Source organism: Mobula hypostoma, chromosome 11, assembly GCF_963921235.1.
Source record: "Mobula hypostoma chromosome 11, sMobHyp1.1, whole genome shotgun sequence".
Taxonomy (NCBI): Eukaryota; Metazoa; Chordata; class Chondrichthyes; order Myliobatiformes; family Myliobatidae; genus Mobula; species Mobula hypostoma.
The window spans coordinates 103,054,621-103,077,711 of record NC_086107.1 but is presented as its reverse complement, the minus strand read 5'-3'; the positions used below and the strand labels follow the sequence as shown (position 1 = coordinate 103,077,711).

Sequence of the window (23,091 nt, the reverse complement as noted above, 5' to 3'; positions counted from 1 at the left end):
TGTTGATTCTAAAGTTTTTTCTAAGTTATTACCAAATAGATTAGAAAAAGTACTTCCTTCTATTATTTCGGAAGACCAAACGGGTTTTATTAAAGGTCGTTACTCTTTTTATAATATTCGCACACTGTTAAATATTGTTTATACTCCCTCACAAAATGTTCCTGAGTGTGTTATCTCTTTAGATGCTGAGAAAGCTTTTGATAGAGTAGAATGGCCTTATTTATTTAAGGTGCTTGAAATGTTTAATTTTAGCTCGAAATTTATATCCTGGATTAAACTGTTATATCATTCTCCTGTGGCCTCGGTCCGTACTAACTCTTTAAGTTCACCTTTTTTCCCTCTTTTTCGAGGTACTCGACAAGGTTGTCCTCTTAGTCCTTTATTATTTGATATTGCATTAGAACCTCTTGCAATTGCCATTCGAGAATCTCGAAATATTACTGGGATAACTCAGGGCTTAAAGTCCCATAAAATATCACTCTATGCTGATGACTTACTTTTATATATTTCTAATCCCCAAAAATCCGTCCCGGCTGTTTTAGGGCTATTAGCACAATTTGGTCTTTTTTCAGGTTATAAATTAAATCTTGGTAAGAGTGAACTTTTCCCGATTAATAAACAACTTCCCTTATATTATAACTTTCCATTTAAATTGATTAATAATTATTTTTCATATCTTGGGATTAAAATTACTTGTAAATACAAAGATTTATTTAAGATTTAACTTTTTACCATTAATAGACCATACTATTCAACTTTCATCTAAATGGTTTCCTTTATATTTAACTTTGATTGGTCGTATTAATGCAGTTAAGATTTTTTTTTGCCAAAATTTTTATATATATTTCAGGCATTACCAATCTTTGTTCCAAAATCTTTTTTTGACAAAGTCGACTCTAAAATTTCTTCATTTATTTGGCAAAATAAAAACCCGAAACTGGGTAAAATACATTTACAGAAAGCTAAGAGAGATGGAGGCTTAGCATTACCTAACTTTAGATTTTATTATTGGGCAATTAATATTCGACATATGAAATTCTGGTTACTTGACCAGGATATACTATCCATTCCTAAATGGGTAGCATTGGAATTACAATCTGTTCAGGGTTATACACTTGGCTCTATTTTAGGTTCCTCTCTTCCTTTTGATTTGAAACACCTTAAACAGGTGTCTAACCCAATAGTTAAATATACCTTACGTATTTGGTTTCAATTTAGAAAATTTTTTGATCTTAATCAATTTGGGTTAGCGATTCCTATTTTAGGTAACATTTTTTCCTCCCTCTTTTACAGATCGTGCTTTTCAAATTTGGAAGACTAAGGGTATTTCACGGTTTTTGGATTTATTTTTAGATGGTTCCCTTATGTCTTTTGAACAATTATCTAATAAATATAACTTAACAAGAATACATTTTTTTAGATATCTACAAGTTAGAAATTTCCTAAGTACTATACTTTCTTCCTTTCCAATGCTTCCTCTTACATACATTTTAGATACTATAATTAACTTTAATCCATGTCAGAAAGGTGCATCGGCTATGATTTATAATATTATTATGAAACTTAGGAAAGCTCCATTTGATAAGATTAGGGTAGATTGGGAACAGGAATTGGGGTTTATCATTTCCGTGGATGACTGGGGGCAGATTTTACAATTAGTCAATACTTCCTCTATCTGTGCTAAACATTCCCTAATTCAAATTAAAGTTGTTCATAGAGCACATATGTCCAAAGATAAGTTAGCGCGCTTTTATTCTCATATTAATCCTTTTTGTGATAGATGTCCGGGGCAGATAGCCTCTTTAACTCATATGTTTTGGTCTTGCCCTACTCTGGAAACTTTTTGGAGAGACATTTTTAATATTATCTCCAAGGTATTGAATATAGATATCTCTCCTCACCCTATTACTGCTATCTTTGGACGACCTAAAATTTCCAGTAATCTTTCCCCTTCAGCCCGTAGAATGATTGCATTTCTTACTTTAATGGCGAAAAGATGTATCTTACGACATTGGAAAGAGCTTAATGCTCCAACCACCTTTTTTTGGTTTTCTCAGACGATATTATGCTTGAATTTGGAAAAAATTAGAAGCAATCTTTATGACTCCTCATTTAAATTTGAACAGACCTGGAGATCTTTTATTCAATATTTTCACTTAATGTAATATATACCCTTCTTGTTTTTCTTTACTGTTTTTAATGGAGGTCGGGATTGAGGACGTGATTTTAAGTTTTTTAACTCTGTTTGGTTTCAAGTTAGCCCATTGCTTTGCTTTGCTTTTAGTTAGTTGCACGGTGGGTTTTTTTGGGGGTTTTTTTTTTCCTTTTCTCTATTGATATATATATAAAAATTAGTATACTATTATGTTACCTTGGTACGTTATGTTTAAATTACATTGTTTGTAGTATTTTTTTTGTATTAATATCTTCTGTAATTTTATTATATTCTAACAGTGTATTAGTGCCTATATGGCTTACCTTTTTGTATACTTATTCAATAAAAAGATTTAAAAAGAAAAGAAAGATTTCTTGATCTTAGGTGCTACAGGGAGATTGCAGAACATCTTCCCACAATCTCCATCAGCACAGGAGCATCACAAGACTGTGCTTAGTCCTCAGCTCTACTCGCTTTACACAATGACTGTGTGGCCAAGCACAGCTCCAATGCCATATTCAAGTTTGCTGACAACACCGCTGTCACTGGCGAATCAAAGGTGGTGATGAATCAGCATATAGGAAGGAGATTGAAAATCTGGCCTAAAGGTGCCATAACAACAACCTCTTACTCAAAGTCAGGAAGACCAAGGAGCTAATTATTGACTTCAGGAGAAGAAACCCAGAATTCATGAGCCAGGTCTCATCACAGGATCAGAGGCGGAGAGGATCAGCAACTTTAAATTCTTCAATGTTGTTATTTCAGAGGGCCTTTTCCTGGGCCCAGCACATAAATGCAATTATGGAGAAAGCTGCACCTCTATATCCTTAGTTAGGAATCTACTGAGATTCGACATGACAAACAAAAATTTGGAAACCTTCTATAGAAACGTAGTGGAGAGTTTATTGACTGGCTGCATCAATGCCCTTGAATGGAAAATCCTACAAAAAGTAGTGGATACGGCCCAGTCCATCACGGGTAAAGCCCTCCTCACTATTGAGCACGACTACATGAAACACTTTGGCAGAAGAGCAGCAACACCCTGCAGAAGGGTCTCGACCCAAATCGCCGACTGTACTTTTTTCCACAGATGCTGCCTGGCCTGCTGAGTTCCTCCAGCATTTTGTGCGTGTAACTCACTTTCGAGGACTCTTCATCTCATGTTCTCAATATTTATTGCTTATTTATTTATTTATTTGGTTTGTACTTGCGCAGTTGGTTGCCTTCTGCACTCTTGTTGAACACTCAAGTTGTGTGGTCTTTCAGTAATTCTATTATGGTTATTATTCTGTAGATCTATTGAGATTGTCCATCAGAAAATGAATCTCATGATTGTATACAGTGACATATTTGTAGTTTGATAATAAATTTACTTTGAACTTTGAGGAAAAAGGAAGATCAGCCATGATCTTGAAGACAGAGCAGGCCTAAAGGGCTAGCTACTCTATTCCTAATTCTTATGTTCTTGTGCATTTGAAAAACAAATACATTCAAGGTTTAAAACCCTATTTGTTCTATTAATAATGCACAGTAATATGCTGTATAATCTCACTACCTCAAACAAAGTTGGTTAGATGGAAACAAGCAAGACATCAATCATGTGTTTCGAAAATTAAGTGCTGAATTCCACCAAGGTCTGCCCTTAAGGTACATGGGAATACATACTCCCGGTGTTCAAATTGCCCAACTTTCTTTCAACTCCTTGCAAAAAATAACCAGAAAGTGCACATGCATACCAGGTGTTGCAGTACATGAACAAAATGGAATTGGAAAAGTATTTTTAAAATTCACAAACAAAAATAATCGACACAGAGGAGGACTTTTACTAATACACAGAATGGCTATTAAATCAGCCCACAATTTTTAATGTAGCTAAATGTGAAATGATGCACCTTAAGAATAAGCAGAATATGTTATTCCAGGAAAAGCTGCAGGATAGGGAACTAAAACAAACCTAGGGGTACAGTTATACATTCATCCATCCACGCACAGAATCTACAACGTAGAAACAAGCCTTTTGACCTAACTGGTCTATGCCATTTATGCTCAGCCCACAAGCCTCCGGCCATGCCCCATCTAATGCAATTGTTAATCCTATCCCCTCTCAATAGACAGCCTGAATCAGCAGCTCATCTGTGACACCAACTGTCACTATCCTGACACACAGGACAAGCTCCCAACAGAAAAACAAAAACCTGCAGCTGCTGTAAATCTGAAACAAAAACCATAAGATATAGGAACAGAATTAGGCCATTCGGCCCATTGAATCTGCTCCACCATTTCATCATGGCTGATCTATTTCTCTCTCATCCCTAATCTCCTGCCTTCTACTCAAATCCATTCATGCCCTGACTAATCAAAGGAATCTTTGATTATCAGCCTTCGCCTTAAATATACCCAATAACTTGGCCTCTACAGCCATTGTGGCAAAGAATTTCACAGGTTCACAACTCTCTGGCTGAAGAAATTCATCCTCATCTCCATTCTAATTGGACGTCTCTCAATCTCCCCACATCCACTCTATCAAGGGCTTTCAACATTCGATAAGGTTTCCATAAGATCCCTCCCCTCATTCTTCTGAATTCCAGTATATATAGGCCCAGAGCTATCAAACAAATGATGGTGGGGCTTGTCAGGAGGCAGATTCCACAGTGTTAACGTGGAATTTGATCAACTCATCAACAGATGCTCCTTGATTTGCTGAGCACACTCACCATATTAATTCCAAAGTGCCAGATGTTGTCTCGGTGACATTGAATATGCAGGCAACCTTGGCACATCAGAAAGAAAAGGTTCTTTTGCTGGGGTCACATTTGAGAAACAACGACCAACAATTGTTTTTTGTTGTCTGAATAAGGTTCGTGCAGGATTTCCTGATTAAAATAGCGTCATAGAAAAGTATTGCACAGAAACAGGCCCTTCAGCCCATCTAGCCCATGCCGAACTATTTAAACTGCACTGGGAAAGTCAAGAGGTAGGAAGCACAGTAATATTTCAGAAATCCAGCTTGCTCAGGGCTTTGATGGTGCAGACTGGCAAGTTTTCCACACAATTTTGTGTTATTTCCATTACTATGTCGAAACATTTTTAATTTTTAAAAAACTTTTGGAAAGTGAGGGTAAAAGGAGCACAGGAACCGAGGTCTAGTGAGTGGTAAGGGAACACGGGAACTGGACTCTCCAGTAAATGGGAAAGGACCATTTATCTAACACTGAAATAAAACACAAGAAATTGCAAATTCTGCATGATTCGTACAGCTGTACCTGAGTAAGATGGTATAATTAGCAGGATTTGCCACCCACTGGTTTTTAAACAGCATTGTGGGCCAGAGGGCCTGTATTGTGCTGTAGTTTTTCTGTTTCTAAGCTGCTTAAAAAGGGAGTTAGTAAGGTGGAGGTATTTAAAAAAACAGCTCAATTGTAGTTCAGAGGTTCGGGTCAAATATATCCTCTGGTATCTTGTACCTTGGGCTAACATATTATAACATCTGGTGCATACATTGTCCTCAAGTCCGAGCTAACTGGCCATGAACACATACTGTGGGACTAAAATGACTGCATTTGGCTATTGTGGTGACAGAATACAGCTGCATTTACTGAGCATAGGATTTTAATCGTAAGATTACATGAATATTCATTTTCTGGATGACAATGGCATCATATAACTGCATGAAATGAAGGGGGAAAAGCCAGAATGGAAAGAAGGTTTGGCACTCGTTGTTCAAAATGACAAGCTGCTGTGTCTTATCAATAAAGCATCGATCACTCACTACAGAGTGAGCAACTTGGAAGTGTCGTCATAAAATGAATCGCAAGTCTTCATCCAAATGGGACCAGAACGCCTAAGTTATAAGGAGTTGTTGGCTATGCTGGATCTTTGGCTCAGGAGTTTATAAAATCACGAGGGCTATTGGTAAGGTAGAGAGGTAGTCAGATCCCCAGGGTTAAGGAGTCCAAAACTTGAGGGCATAGATAGAGGATAAGAGGGAGAGATATAGTACCCCATGAATATCCTAACACTGGTTGACATATCCACAAGCCGCATCCGTGAGCAGCAACAGGCTACTTAAAGACTCTTCCACACCAATGATCGAGACTGTTAATTCCACACAACGCTTCTCTCACTAGGACCCACTGATTAGTTGCCAAGACCTGGAAACTCTTTCTTAATCTATGGACATTATGGCAATTTGTAGCCTAATGACACCCATCCCGATCAACCTAGAGCACACATTCAACAAGACCAATTAAATTTAATTTAGATCACTTTCAGTCCCCACCACACACCCACTCTGATACGACTGTGGCCCCCTACAATGCTCTACCGAAATTCAGTGTAATCTTGAGGAACAGCTCCCGTATCCTCCATCTCAGAAGCCTCCCTAGAACTCAATACTGACTTCAACATTTCCAGGTAACTCAATTTCTTTTTAGTGGGTAGTTAAACCACAGGCTCTCCCCTCTCCACTGATATTTCCTAATTCACTGGGCATTTCAACTACACAGATTTTTCATGTTCCTATGCTTCTCTTTCTCTCTCTAATCACTTTCATTATTCCATCAACCAGATGGCTTCATCAACAAGTTGTGACAAAAGTCCTGAAACAATCCCTTTGTCTCACCCTTTTTGCCGTTTCCTAGTTCTTAAGAACAATCTTCAACTTGAGATGTTAACTGTTTCTCCTCCTACAGATGCCGCCTGGCCTGCTGAACACTCACATCATTTTCTGTTTACTTTTTAGACTATCACTTTTTTTTTCAGACTACATTTTTTTTAGATTTCCATAAAATCAGTGACTGAGTTCACACTGAATTGATTCCACAATCCATGATTCACTTTTAAGGACTCTGCAACTTACGTTCTCAATATTATTTATTGCTAAACACGTTTTGGTTAACACCTACGCTCTAACTGCCAGATAAAGCAGGATCTCCCAGTGGCCACACATTTTATTTCCACATCCCATTCCCACTCTGATATGTCTATCCACGGCCTCCTCTACTGTAAAGATGAAGCCACACTCTGGTTGGAGGAGCAACACCTGATATTCCGTCTGGGTAGCCTCCAACCTGATGACATGAACATTGACTTCTCAGACTTCCACTATTGCCCCACCTCCCCCTCGTACCCCATCCGTTATTTATTTATATACACACATTCTTTTTCGCTCACTCCTTTTTCTCCCTCTGTCCCTCTGACTATACCCCTTGCCCATCCTCTGGGGTTTTCCCTCCCTGCCCCTTTTCTTTCTCCCTAGGCCTCCTGTCCCATGATCCTCTCATATCCCCTTTGCCAATCACCTGTCCAGCTCTTGGCACCATCCCTCCCCCTCCTGTCTTCTCCTATCATTTTGGATCTCCCCCTCCCCCTCCCCCTCCCATTTTCAAATCTCTTACTAGCTCTTCTTTTAGTTAGTCCTGACGAAGGGTTTTGGCCCAAAACGTCGACTGTACCTCCTCCTCGAGATGCTGCCTGGCCTGCTGAGTTCACCAGCAACTTTTATGTGTGTTGCTTGAAATTCCAGCATCTGCAGATTTCCTCGTGTTTGCGTTATTTATTGCTTATTTATTTACTATTATTTGCTTTTTTTTGTATTTTACCCAGTTTGTCCTCTTTTGCACATTGGTTGTTGTCTGTCTTTCTGTGTAGTTTTTTTAAAAAGTCATTGATTCTATTGTGTTTCTTTTATGACGAGAATACACATAGATAAGATGTTAGCTGTCCTGTGTAATCAGCAGTTGGTCTGCCACCTGTCTTCAAGAGAGAGATAAGGAACACAATGAAACAGCATCTGGAGATGTGTAATGAAGGGACGGGAGAGAGAGAGCTGTCTGGAGCGGCTCCCCCTTTGAACCCTGAACTGTTTGAAGTGATGGACAGGCAATACCCCAGCAGGGGGATAAAAAGGGACCGGTTCGCTAAGGCAGGACATACACGACACCCGAGGTAACGAGACCCTGGAAGCGGTGCGCCTCTCACGAGTCGGTGGGAAGTACCGGACAACGCACAGGGTGGAAAGGTACGATCAGCAGGAACCCGGTGTGTGTCCGCCCTTGCCTGGGTGCCAGGTTCACTGCAGAGGATCGACCGCATCTGGAGGAGGGGTCACAGTCGGTGACCTCAGGTGACATCACCAAGGACCTGCCCAAAAGCTGCTTGTGAGCAATTATCGCCGGTCTGTGAGTGGAAGCCGTTTCTGAATGATCAGTCGTTCCCGTTCTCTCTCTCTCTCCCCCCCCACATTGTCCATCGCCATGGCAACGATTACTGCGAACTGAACTAAATTGGACTGAACTTTTGTGTCACTTTGAAATTTGGTCATTTACCCCTAGACAACGATAGAGCTTGATTGATGCTGTTATCTTAATTCTGTGCACGTGTGTTTATCATTGCTGAACTGTTGCATTTATTATCTTTTCTATTACTGTGTTGCTTGTTTCTTTAATAAAACTTTCTTAGTTCTAGTAATCCAGACTCCAACTGAGTGATCCATTTCTGCTGGTTTGGCAACCCAGTTACGGGGTACGTAACACTTTGTACCTATATAAATGCCCACAAGAAAATGAACCTCAGGGAGCATATACATTGATAATAAATTTACTTTGAACTTTGATTATGCTGGAATGGGTCCCTAGCTGCTGTAAAGAGGTCACAATCTATTAACCTAGCAACAGCAGGCAGGAGAAAGCAGGGATGTTTACAAGTCTTTTCTTACCTACTCGAATATCAAGAGGCCAACCGTTTTTCTCAGCGGCTGTTCCAATCTCTGACACTGGGTGTGCAAGGTCAGGGGTGAATGGACCATTAATATGTGGTTTAAGCTGAAACAAGAAAAAAAAAGAATGTAACATGGGAAAAACAACACTTATATAGTTGGCTTGAAGAGTACAAATTCTTTTAAAACTTTAAAGTGAGATTTAAGAAAACTATAATTCTGAGAGAGTGAAATGAGGAAAATGGAGAGTGCAAGTAGCACAGAGGGCCATTACAGGGAATTAACTCCCAATAGATAGTGAACAATTTGATATACCGTATATTTCAAAAATTACTTTTATTTCAGAAATGGGGAAGGTAACTTTACTCCAGTGCACATCTATACTATCACGGGACATCAATAATGTTCTGAAACATCTTGATGTTTGATTAACTTTGCCTGGGCAGATTTAGGGCACGTGTACAAACTTTCATTTCTATGAAATACTTGCAATTGATATTCTAGGTCATTGTAAATTATTGGGTTCATTTGGGAAGATTTGTGCTTTAATATGGACAAATGGTTCATTAGGCCATGGGTTCATTTGGGAGGCTGTGCTTTAGGATGGGAGAATGGTTCATTAGGCTATGGGTTCAAGCTGCCTCTACAAACCTGGGGAGTCTGAACTACCATCCAGAACCGGGAGAATACATCATCCATCCAGACGTTAAACCATTACATTTCTATTCAAAACTAGCAGTTCAGGTCAATACAAAATAGCAAATCAATCACAATACAGTGCTATCTTGTTACTCAACAGGTATCAAGGACAACTTTAACTCCTGCCTTATTTGTAACCTGTGTTACAAATGAAATTAACATTAACTCAATTTCCTTTCCAGGGGACAAGATGATATCTAGGTCCACAATAGAACAAGGCATGTTTTATATATTTTGCTATACTTGCTTTCTTGTAGGAAACCAGCCAAATTCTTCCTACAGTACTGCACAGTGTCATAAACTCAAGTATAAATCCTAACAGTGACCCAGAAGTCAACAGCTGAGTCCAAGCCATAGAATGTGGAAGATTCAAGACTAAACCCCAGTTAACATTATATCTGATCCGAGCAAAAAGGCTGCAACTATTTAGCAAAGCATTCAACAAGGTCCCTAAAATTAGGCTGACTCAAAAGATTAAAGAACGTAGGATCCATGGTTGTGGTAGGTTGGATTGAAAATTGGCTTGGTCATATAAGACAGAAGGTAGTGATAGAAGGGGGTTATTCCCACTGACAAGACAGAAATTAGAGGAGATGTGGATAGTGAGGAAGGTTGTCAAAGGATACTGCAGAATATATATCAAAGTTCCAAAATTCAAAGTCAATTTATTATCAAAGAAGATATATGTCACCATATACTGCTCTGAGATTATTTTCTTGCAGGTATTTATAGTAGAACAAAGAAATAATATAGAATCTACACAGCACACACTAAAAACTACACACAAAGACTGACCATCAATGTGCAAAAGAGGATAACAGATAGATAATACCGAGAATATGAATTTAGAGTCCATAGGTTATTGAATCAGTTCAGTGTTGAGGTGAGTGAAGTTATCCACACTGGTTCAGGAGCTTGATGGTTGAAGGGTAATAACTGCTCTTACAGGTTCGTCAGTTGGAAATGTGGCCACAGAAAATGGAGATGGAGTTTAATCTGGACAAGTGTGAGACGTTGCACTTTGGTAGGTCAAATTTAAGAAACAAGGATACAATAAATAGCAGGACCCTTGGGAGCACTGCTATACAGGGAGATGTTGAAGTGCAAGCAGGAACACAATTAGACAGGGCTGTAAAGAAGTCAGACCACTTTTGGATTATTGTGTGGATTTCTGGTCATCAAACTACAGGAAGGACGTGGTGTAGAAGAAGTTCACCAGGATGTTGCCTGGATTAGACGGTATAAGGTACAAGGAGAGGCTGGACAAGCATTGCTTGTTTTCTCTGGAGCACGGGAGGCCTGGGAGTGACCTGATAAAAGTATATAAAATTATGAAAGGCATAGATAGGATACGTAGTCAGTCTTTTTGCCCAGGATGGCAATGTCAGATATTACAGGACATAGCTTTAAAATGAGAGAGGGAAAGTTTAAAGGGGACTTGTAAGACTTTTTTTTCTACACAGAGAAAGGTAGATGCTTAGGATGGACTGCCCGAGGTAGTAGTGGTGCAAGCAGATCCAATAGCAATGTACAAGAGGTATTCGGACAGGCATGTGAACAGGCAGGGGAATTAAAGGATAGAGGCCACATTCAGGGAGAAAGGATTAGTTTAAATTGACATCATGGATAGCACAGAGACTATGGGCTGAAGGGCCTGTTCCATGTTCTTTATATAAAGCTAATTTTTTTTTAATGTGCAACACACACAAAATGCTGGAGGAACTCAGCAGGTCAAGCAACATCTATGGAAAGGAACAGAATTTCTTCTGTTTATGATTAGTTTTCTTATATTTGCTTTCAAGATCTAGGTGTTACTGGCAAAGCAAACATACATTATCCATTCCTAATTGCCTTTGAGAGTTAGTAGTGAACCACTGTACGGTACTCCCAATACTGAAGGTGTAGGAGCTCCAGGATTTAAAGCCAGCAACAATAGAACGCTGACAATAAATTTTGTGAGTCAGGATGGCACAGTGAAGCCTCTCAGTAGAGTCTGTTTCACTCATCCTTTATGGTGGTAGAGGTTACAAGTTTGGGAGATGTCCTTACAGTATCCTGGGTAATTAACTGCAGCACATTTTGTAGACCATACATGTTGTGGCCACTGTACACTGATGGTGGAAAGAATGAATGTTAAGGACTGGTGTGATGCTTTGTCTTTCTTGGCCCTGGCAGAGGGAACCCTGGAACACATCCGCAGCAGCTACCCAAAAGCCCCCAACGCTGGCTCCACGACTGGGTGCTGAAGGCAGTGCCTGAAAGGTATCTCCTCCGCCATTGACAACGGTAAGCACTTCCGCCAATCCAGAAAGCCCACAGCCTTTGTCAAAGCTGGAGACCAATCACAGCTTAAGACCAGATCACCAGCAGGCTTCCTTGCCACGGCATCTGACTGGCAACTGAAAGTCGATCTTTACAAGCAATTAAAGTTCCTTGACTTCATCGCATCATCATCACTAAGGCCTGGCATGGTCATTCTGTAAGAAACCTTGAAGCAGGTGGTCATGGTAGACTGACAGTGCCTTGGGAAGACCGGATGGAGGAGGCGTATGAGCGTAAGAAAGCCAAATACCAAGAGTTGGTAGAGCTGTGCCAGATACAGGGGTGGAGGGCATGATGTGAGCCTACAGAGCCTAAAGGGGTGTAGAGGTTTTGCTGGCTGCTCAGTGCAGAACCTACTCTCTCCTTGGCATTACAGGGGCTGCAAAGAGAAGAGACATCAGGATCGTCACAGAGGCTGCTGAACGAGCTACGGATCAAGAGGTGAGACCCATGGACCAATGCTGCTGGGACACAAGCCGAGGCCTGATCAACCCTGGCTGGGTCACCTCGGCGAAGGTGTCTGACGTTGAAAGACCTGAAATACCCGATGACCCACTGATGTGTTCCAGCACATAGAAACATAGAAAACCTACAGCACAATACAGGTCCTTCGGCCCACAAAGCTGTGCTGAACGCATCCTTATCTTAGAACTACCTAGGCTTAGCCAGCGCCCTCTACTTTTCTACGCTCCATGTATCCATCTAGGAGTCTCTTAAAAGACCCTATAGTTTCTGCCTCCACCACCGCCGCCGGCAGCCCATTCCAAATACTCACCACTCTCCGCATAAAAAAACTTACTCCTGACATCTCCTCTGAACCTACTTCCCAGCACCTTAAAACTGTGCCCTCTCGTGTTAGCTACTTCAGCCCTGGGAAAAAGCCTCTGACTATCCACACGGTCAATGCCTCTCATTATCTTGTACACATCTATCAGGTCACCTCTCATGCTCGGACGCTCCAAGGAGAAAAGGCCAAGTTCACTCAACCTATTCTCGTAAGGCATGCTCCCCAATCCAGGCAACAGCCTTGTAAATCTCCTCTGCACCCTTTCTAAAGTTTCCACATCCTTCCTGCAGTGAGGCGACCAGTTTGTATCCTCGGACGTATCTCAGCATCAGATGGTGTTGAGCTCCACAAGATTTGTTAGCTTTGTGATCATCCATGCACTCCAGATTTGTACCTGGCAGATGATGGAAAGTCCTTGGAATATCCTAAGTGAGTCACTCACCACAGAATACCAGCCTCCGGCCTGCTCTTGCTGTCATGGTATTTATGTCTGCTCCTGTTGAGTTCCTGCTGAACAGTGACCTCCAAGATATTGATGGGTAGGGTCATGGCAGAGATAATGCCACTGAACGTCAAGGGAAAGTGACCAATTCTCGCTTGTTGGATATGATCACTGCCTTGTATTTTTTATGGTTCAAATGTCTAACGCTATGTCTTGATGAGGAGCTGCAAATTAAATCGAACGTTTTGCAATCGACAGTGAAAACCTGATCTTATTATGGAAATTAGAGTCATTGATGAAGCACTGCGATGACTGGGCCAAGGACACTGCCCTCAGCAACGCCTGCAATCGTGACCTGGGGCCAGAATAATTAACCTCTGATAATCACAGGCACCTTGCTTTGGGTACAAAATTAACCCAACCATTGGAGTGTTTTCCTCTTGATGATAAAGGCAATCACTCTCATCTCACCTCTGTAATTCTTGATAGCACTGCCAACAACAGCTTCCCTCGCTATGATGGCTGAGAGTACATAGATTGATTCTGTGGTAATTAACTAGATCGGATTTGTTCTGCCTCTTGTGAACAGGAAATGTGGGCAATTTTCCACATTATCAGAGAGATGTCAGATAACATAATTGTATTGGAATAATTCAGTTGGAGGTATGGCTAGTTCTGGAGCACAGATCTTCAACACTACAGCTGAGGACTTGTGCATCAAAAAGGCAGTGGCCACAATACAGCAGTATTACAGCCAAAATTAACCCTGACCCTTCTGGCAACATCCTGCCATGAGGTAATCAAAGTAGGAACCTCATCCCTCTTGATCAGGGAAACTTAGAAAAGGAGCGAGGAGTCAATTATAGAAGGCTCATGTGACCAACTTACACTTACACTAATTCAGGCAAAGGACTCAATTTTCACATATAAACTCACAGACAAGATTCTTCTTAAATATCCTGGAAAAGAGGAAGATGGTGGAGGGAAAAACAGCAACAGATATCTATCCAAAAGTTGCACCTGCCTTTTCAGCAGAGGATATAACACATTTCAGTTTCTCGTTCAGACACCCAGGATTACTTTGAACAGTTTAGAAGATCCATAAAACAGCTCTGGAGTTCAGAGATAAGAAGAAACCAGCCAGAAGAGAATGCTAATGTTCAAAAGGAGGAGAAAGGATTTAATCCCATGAAGCTGTTGTTCAGAGTTACAGCTTACTAGATCAAAGTACAATGAGCTCTAGTGAGTTTAGAGCTCAGTGGATTAATCAATAATACAAAATGTTCTACAAAACAGGTACAATAATTCACTCCTCCTGTTCAGAATGCAAGCAGGGAAAGGATGACAAAATCTGTGTTTATGTTTTCAAGCCTGTGGAAATACATGCAATTTTTTTTTTAAATGTAAAGGTTTAAGTTAATTAGTTTCTGCACTGAGACCAAAATAATTTCCAGTGGATGAGCAAGGTCAAGGAGGGAGGTCAACGCAAAAAACCTCTACACAAGTAACTCAAGACCGACAAAAATATTTCAATGAAATCATTGCACAATTATGCCCAATTTAAATGGCAGTGATACTGAACTTAAGCCAAGCAGCTTGGTGCTCATTCTGCAGCTGTACAGGATATACAAAGGGAGGGAGGGGGAGGAACGTCGACTCAGACCATGAGGGGCCTGCGTCGGGCATTTTCATGCCTTACAAAGCGCAGATTGGAAGTCTGTGTGGGGCGCCACTCCTCACACAGACTAGAGCAATGTGTGGTTAAGTGCCTTGCTCAAGGACACAAACACGCTGCCAACAGCTGAGGCTCGAACTAGCGACCTTCACATCACTAGACGAACGCCTTAACCACTTGGCCACATGCCCAACACAAAGGCTAATGCCAAAATGGTCCAAGTTAGTACAGGAGACGACTCATTGGGTTAACCGGCCTCCATCAATGTCATAAGTATATGGCAGCTCAAAATTGTTTTGTTTTAAAATCTACAATTTAAAAATTGGTCACATGAAAGTGAAGCTGAACTGTTGTGGCTCTAGTGATGAAGCCCTACAGCTCTAAGGCAGCACATTAGCAGAGTAGTGAACTACAGTTTAAAAACGACAGCAACCGCGCTGCCTGTATGGAGTTTGTATGTTCTCCTAGTTTTGTGAATTTCTTCTGGGTACTCTAATTTCCTCCCACATTCCAGAAATGTATGGGTTAGTATGTTGTGGGCAAACTACAGTACTGTGCCTGAGACTTCTGCACAGTGCACAGTATTGTATTTGTCAATGTGGAGGAGAGACTGAGTTTTAAATCTGGCGGGAGCAAAGGATATCGGGAATGGCGAGGGTGGAGGACAGAGAGTGGTGTGGGACAGATGGCAGAGAAGGAGTGCTGGGGCAGGGGATGGTGCACGTTCAGACACACCCAGCTCTGAAACACCAGTCAAGGTCATTCGATTCCAAACAATTGGTCTATTGATCATTATAGAAAGTCTCTTTGGTGTTTCCCGTTCCCTTCCCCTTTTCCCGACCATGATTCCCCTCTCCCTGCCCCCTTCCCACTCTCAGTCCACAACAGAGACCCGTATCAGGGTCAGGTTTATCATCACTCACACATGTCATGAAATTGTTGGCTGCACTCAACGCATCCTTGGACTGTGGATGCATTTCACCGTCTGTTTCAATGTCCCTGTGACAAATAAAGCTAATCTTTATCTTTGAAGCCTGTTGTGTGGGCTTACATACAAATCCATTCCTACAGCCAAGTGGCTTGCTCTTCACTGAACAGCTGCATCAACCTTCCCTTCCTCCCCCATCTCCTTCCCCCCACCTATTAGAATATAGTGACTCAAGGCAGTAGCACACCATCTGCTCCTCAGGGCAATTAATAGGACCTGCGCCATTAACGCCTCATGTTGCAAAAGTAAACTGAAAAGGAAAGTCAGATCAGAGTGGCATAACAGACAAGAGGAGTGAAGTGGGCCACATGGCTCTTCAGCACTGCTCTGTCATTCAGTAAGTGATAATTACACTCAACACATAAAGGCAAAACTAAAGCACTTGTGACCACGTTCAGCCAGAATGGGTAATCCTTCTCTACCACCTATTCGGAAGCCAGTCTTTAGTCACTTTGCTGCACTCTGTCCGATATGAAGAAATGGCTGAAAAACCATGGGATTAGACAAAGTCTTGGCTGCAGTTCTGAACCAGCTGTGCCTCTAGCCCAGGAAGTTCCCAAACTTTTTTAATGGCATGAACCAATACCATTAAGCAAGGGGCCCGAGGACCCCAGGCTGGGGACCCCTGCTCCAGCCGCACACTTGGGAGTCCAAGCACCCTTGACATTCATTGGTGATTCCATTGCCAATTTGTCCACAGTCAACATCTGGATGTGGGGGTAGTGGGAGGAGGTCACTATTCATCAAATGAATCAGCTGCATAAATAGTGTAAATGCAAGAGACTAGGTACCAACCCAGTTTCAGAACAATGAACATGCTATTTGATTTTGAATAGAAGTTAGCAGCAAAATGGTGAGGTTTCCTTTACCTCAGTCAGGTTAATTTCAATGAGTTGATCATATTGACAGCCCTCATCAGGAACTAGCAGGTCCTGGAATTCATCAGCAATGGCAGCAATCTCTGAAAAATGCAAAAGAAAGAACATTTACAGGACTGTTCATTTCTACCACTAGTAGGTGGTATTGCTGTCTCACAGCTCTAGAGATCTTGAATTGACCTTGACATTGGACGCCATCTGTTTGGAGTTTGCACGTGTTCCCCACGTCTTCATGAGTTTCCTCCGAGTGCTCCCATATCCTTCCACACCTTGAAGGTGTGCTGGTAAATTAGCCCTCACTGTAGGTAAATGACAAATGAACCAAAGCAGATCTGATGCAGGATAAGCTACAGGGGAATGAAAAGGAATGGTGATTGACTGATAGGATAGTTCTGCTGGGAAGTAGCATGGATTCAATGGGTTGAATAGCTGTCTAATTACGTATTACAGCACAAAGGATCTCTCTTCAGGATATCCAAGTGGTGTAATGTAGGCACAGAACACAGCAGGTTAAGTACTGGTGGTAGAGTCACTACCTCAAGGCATTGGGGAACCAGGTTCAATCCAACCTCGGGTGCTGAATCTGTGCTTGTTCTCCCTTTGACCGTGTAGATTTCCTTCTGGTCCTCTGGTTCCCTCCCAAAGACATGTTCATTGCTAGCTGGTGACTGTAAATTCTTTCTCGTGTGGATGTTGGTGGCAGAATCAGCAAAGGATGGATGAGAACATGAAAATGTTTTTAAAAATGTGATTAACAGAAATTTCTTTTTGTTTTTCCTTCTGCTTCCCTGCTCCTTCACTTACTAAAAGCCTGTTACATGTCCTGAAGAAGGGTCACAGTCCAAAACATCGACTATTTATTCATTTCCATAGATGGTGCCTGACCTGCTAAGTTCCTCTCACATTTTGTGTGTTGCTCTGGATTTCCAGCAGCTGTAGAATCCCTTGTGTTTATCACGTCAGCTTTTATTTTGCAGGTTTGACACAAGGTCACTGACCTGCAACATCAGGCATATTTCCCTCGGCAAATGTCATGGTATCATGTAGGTTGGAAATTGACTCTCAATCAAAGAGCCAAAACAAAAGCTGACATTTAACGAGTTTTAAGTGGAGAAGCAGAAGAACAGGAAGAACAAAAAGGAAGTTCTGTTATAGGATACAAAGCAGGAGAGTTATCAAAAGTATGATGGTGTAAAATAAGAGTTCTTGATGGGATGAGAAACAGGTGGAACTCCGGGGGATCCAAGTGCCGTTCATAACAAAAAAGTAGGCCATTGTTCAATTTGAAATGTTACCTCCTAACTACGAAGAGAGATGCTTATTTTGAGCTTTGGTTGAACTTAATTGGACATTATGAAAAGGCTGAGGACAAAAGACATGGAAAAATAATTAAGATAATTTTTAAATCAAGGAGTCCATTCCAGGTACATGATGGGAAGAAATGTTCCTATATCAATACCTAATTTACCCTTAACTAGTTTGAATTCATATTGCCTTATTCTATTTTGAAAAACAAAACCTTGTTGAAATTTACTTTCTTTATGCTAGTTACAATCATGAGTACCTTTGCATCACCCTAAGGATGCCTGCTTAAGTATCTGCAACTTGCTACAGATCAGAAATGGATCCATGGCATCTTCCTTCATTGACTTGGAAATGGCATAACCCAACAACCAGAACAAGAGTAACTTCTCAAGATATAGATTACTAGGAGATCTGCTCATTTTGATCTCAATTTCCTCCCACTTTATGTGACGTAAATGATATACAACGCCAATCACTATCAGTCTTTGTAGCTGTAAGGTTCAAAGTAACTTTCACTGGTACCTCATGACAGCGTCTTTCTCGCTCTATCACACTCGACAAGCTGGGACACCAAACTGGTTCAAAATCTATCTTAAATAATCATCAATAATGTACATTAAACAACTAGAGACCAGACCGTGATCCAGTGAAGACAAAAGACAGCTTGAGACATGCTGAACGATGCCTCAGACCGAACTCAGTGATCCCAATCAGATCAAAGCTTTGCAGTTGTGACACAGTTTCATTTGCATCCACATTTTTGAAAAGATGCAGCCCTACAAGTCACACCTCCAGGTCGAAATCAAGGAAGTCCTTGCCCTCCATCAACATGGAAATACCTTCACCAGAAGGGATGTGTAAAGGCAATGGGCTACACTCTCCTCAAGAGCACAAATATGAGCATTTAATGCTGGTCTGGTCTGTAAAGGTAACATCTCACAAGGGAAGAAGAAAATAAAAAGAAATCAATTATTTAAATGGTAATTACCCATCGTGGAAAAAAAATGGGAACATTGGGATCGTGTTGGGCAGACAACATTCATCTGTAATAAAGGAGCTTTTGTAACGCACCCAACATTGGCTTACTTTGCTAAACTAATCTTGCAACTTGCACACTGCTTCCTGCAACTGTATTCTCTGTAGTTTACTGTAATTGGCACAGGAACCAATTTCCACAATATAGTTCCAAGTTTGTTTCTAACCCCTACTGTCTCTCATTTCACTCCATACATTTCTCAGCCATTTCAAAATGCTGCTTTCAACACTCTGCATCCTTTGTTTTCACCCACAGCTAGGTTTCATCCCAAACTCTCACACCAAGCACTGAGGGGGAGTGGTCTCTCTCTCTATGCTGTCAGAGGATGTGATCCAAGTTCTGCAATTTATGGATTGAATTGTGTACAAATCCAATCGTTCAAATTGGACTCCTTCAGTTTTTTTTATATTCTGTGTTTTTGCCTGTTCTTTCTTGTTGCTGTTTGGCGCAATTTGTTCTTTTGTGCTGTGGGTTGATGTTCTTGCCATATGCACGATTTGTTTTTCTGCATGGGGTGTGGTGTTTGATGTTCTGGTTGCCATTGTGCGATTTATTTTTTCACTGAAGGAGGGGCAAGTTGATGATCGTGGTGCCGTTTGCGAGATTTTTTTTGTGGGGGTTAATGTAATTCTTTGAACAAGTTCCATGGTTTTCTTTGTTTTGTGGCTATCTGGAGAAGACAAATCTCAGTGTTGCATACTGCATACATAGTTTGATAATAAATAAACCTTTGAACCTTTAAACAGCTTTTCATGTGGAATTTTGATAACTGGCTGATACTAACTGCTTTAGAATAATTTTAACTGAAAATGAATTCCATTATTTCAGCTATGACCGAAGTGTAAAGTTCCGCAGTCAACTATCTAATTTGTTACCTTTTCTGAATATGGGCATCACATTAGTGTTTTACTGGCTGTCTCTAGTGACTTCCTAATGAAGGTGTTGTACCTTGTTAATCTCTTTCAGCCCTCTGAGATAGATACCTTCTATCACCAGGAATTTACTGACTCAATGACTGGGCGTGATCACACTTTGACCTGGAGTTTAACAGAATTGGGGTTTTCACTGAAACTTATTGAATATCTAAAGACACAGATAAAAGAATGTTTCCTATAGTGGGATGGCCTAGGACCAGAGGACACAGTCTCAGAATAGAGCGATGTCCATTTAGAACAGAGTTGAGGAAGTATTTCTTTAGCCTCTTTAGAGGGTGATGAATCCATGGAATTCATTGCCACAGATTGCAGTGGAGGCCAAATCATTGGATATATTTCAAGTGGAGGTTAACTGGTTCTTGATTAGTCAGGGCATCAAAGGTTATGGGAATAATGCAGAAGAATGGGGTTGGGAGGGAAAATAAATCAGCCATAATGGAATGGCAGAGCAGACTCAATGAGCTGAATGGTCCAATTCTGTTTTATGTCTTTTAGTGTCTGCGTCTGTTCATGTGTCCGTTCGAGCCCCAAACTGGTGCACTTTGCATATAGAAGTCAAAGGAAAAAAGTGTTTTAAAGCTTACAACCCAGATGGTTCCAGCAGGGCATTGGCAAATTCCTGTTTCAAGAGATTACATTGCTCAATTCACTGCCTAGCTTGTGATTGTTGACATAGCAATGAAACAGGCAAGCATTAATAGCGCCAGAGGCGTGAGGACACGCCAAAAACTTATCATAAACATCAGTGTCTTCAGCAGTTTTAATTTGCTGGATAAAGGTGGGCAAATGCTACAAGCTTCTTTACCAATGGTCAGAGGGATTTACTATTTATTGTTTGCAAAATACTGCAGCACTAGTATGATGTGCAACAGGCCTCACCCTATCAGTTATTTACTTTGCCCTGTCCATACCTCCACCCCATCTTCTCTTAACTTGTTTCTCCCTTTCTCAGTTCCGACCATCTTTTATGTCAGCATTTACTCTGTTTTTCTCTTTCCAAGGATGCTGCCCGACTACTGGGAACCTCCGGATTTCCAGCACATCGTTATTTTTCCGATCTTCCCGCACCCCTTATGGAAGCGGTCAGCTAGGGTGCAATGGTCTGAAGTCAGGGTGGATTGAGTGGTTTGCCACCACTTGTCCGATTTGCTTGAGCATGCAATCGAAGAGAAGAGAAATCAATCTCATACCATACCAAGGCCAAACGCAGCATCCATGAAAAGAAACCTAATTTAAATCAGCCAGTTCAGCAGAAATGAGGCACTGTTCTTTGAACCAACTCAGCCTTGTTCTAGGCAATGAATTTAAGAATGCAATCACAAATAATGAACAGACTTTATTATACCAACAGAGGGAAGTGAACTATCAGCTCAGCCTGCTTAAGTGCACTCTTTGAAGGAAATAGCTTCTTGCTTCCATTCAAATTTCATAACCATCATCATTTCGTGCCGTGTCATGGCTTTCCATCTGTCTTCCCATCTGTTGTTTTTATTCTTTTCTCTATCCATGACCATGATTGCTCTTGGCAAATTTTTCTGCAGAAGTGGTTTGCCATTGCCGCCTTCTGGGCAGAGTCTTTACTAGACGGGTGACCCTAGTCATTTATCAATACTCTTCAGAGATTGTCTGCCTGGCATCAGTGGTTGCACAACCAGGACTTGTGATATGCATCAGCTGCTCAAATGACCGTCCACTGCCTGTTCCCATGGTTTCACATGACCTGATCGGGGGGGTTAAGCAAGTGCCACACCTTGTCCAAGGCTGGCGGAGGGAAGGGGCGCCATACACCTCCTCTGATAGAGACGTATCTCCACCCTGACACCAAAAAATTATAACTGGGATATTTTCAATTGCACTGAGTTAAACAGGCCAGTCAGTCACTAATTACCTAAAAGAACTCCTGCAGACAAACTGAACTTTCAAATTATTGATCCTTGTACTACTTTGGATTTAATTCATCCACACACCAACTTTAATTTAGCCCCTGTATTCCTAAATGGACTTTAGAGTAATGAAGGGATTGCATTGAAACCTATCAACCTATTGAAAGATCACGATAGAGTGGACATGGAGAGAATGCATCCAATACTGGGAGAGTCTAGGACCAAAGGGCACAGCCTCAGAATAGAAGGACATCCCTTTGGAACAGAGATGAGGAGGAATTTCTTTAGCCAACAGTTAGTGAATCTGTGGAATTCATTACCAAAGATGGCTATGGAAGTCAAGTCACTGGGTATATTTAAAGCGGAGATTGATTGGTCTTTGATTAGTAAGGGTGTTACAAATTACAGGGAGAAGGCAGGAGATTGGGGTTGAGAGGAAAAATAAATCAGTCATGACCGAATGGCGGAACAGACTCGATGGACTGAATGGCCTAAATTGAAAAGTGTTAAACTAAATTTGGGTACAATAGCAATTTACTGGCCTAGATTGCTTATCTGAAGTGGCGGATTCACGTAGTACAAGGGCAGCTGGGGTACGTGTTCAAATCATTAAATATGGCAGTGAAACACCAAAACCAGCAATGGTGACAACAAAACTCATGGATTATTGCACGAACCTTTCCAGTTCAGTAATATCCTTTATGGAAGAGAATTTGCTATCATCACACCTAATCTGGCCAATAAAGTATCTGCCACCTCAGATCAGAGGCGATAAGAAATAGGCAAGTAGTATTGATACTGCCAACAACATCCACGTCCCTTGATCAAACATTTCAATTACCTTTAGGAAACCAACTTTCTTCAGCCTTCCCTCCTGCTCTATCACTAGTCTAATTGGGAACACACCTTAAAATATTTTCCAGTAAGATCTCACCACCCATTGTTTGTCACTCTCCTCAGACTCACCTGCTCTGCCAGTCTTTTCCATGTATTTCTTCATCCTATGGTTGTAGGGGAAAACTGAAGTGGTTGCTCCAATCTCCGCACCCATGTTGCAGATTGTAGCCATGCCTGGGGAAGGAAACAGGATTAGTTTAGTTTAAACCGTAACTTCATGCTTTTACTCAAAGAAAAAGCACTATTTCATCACAGTTCATGCAATCAAATTCAACAGTTGTTGCAGACAATAAACAAAATGTCCAAAATTTGCAGAGTTTTTTTGTTGACTGCTTAAAATTGCTTAATTACATTTAAAATTGCTTAGCTGCCTT

The 23,091-nt window shown here is 41.1% G+C and overlaps 1 protein-coding gene across 1 annotated transcript in view; it reads right to left on the bottom strand.

Moving 5' to 3' along the window:
• aco2 (aconitase 2, mitochondrial) overlaps window positions 1–23,091 on the bottom strand; it is an 85,778-nt gene that overhangs the window by 36,813 nt on the left and 25,874 nt on the right. The window contains exons 7-9 of the mRNA XM_063062737.1: window positions 22,787–22,891; window positions 16,653–16,744; window positions 8,871–8,976 (exon numbers count right to left, since the gene is read on the bottom strand). Coding sequence (XP_062918807.1) covers window positions 8,871–8,976; window positions 16,653–16,744; window positions 22,787–22,891 — 303 coding nt within the window. The remainder of the gene's footprint in view (window positions 1–8,870; window positions 8,977–16,652; window positions 16,745–22,786; window positions 22,892–23,091) is intronic.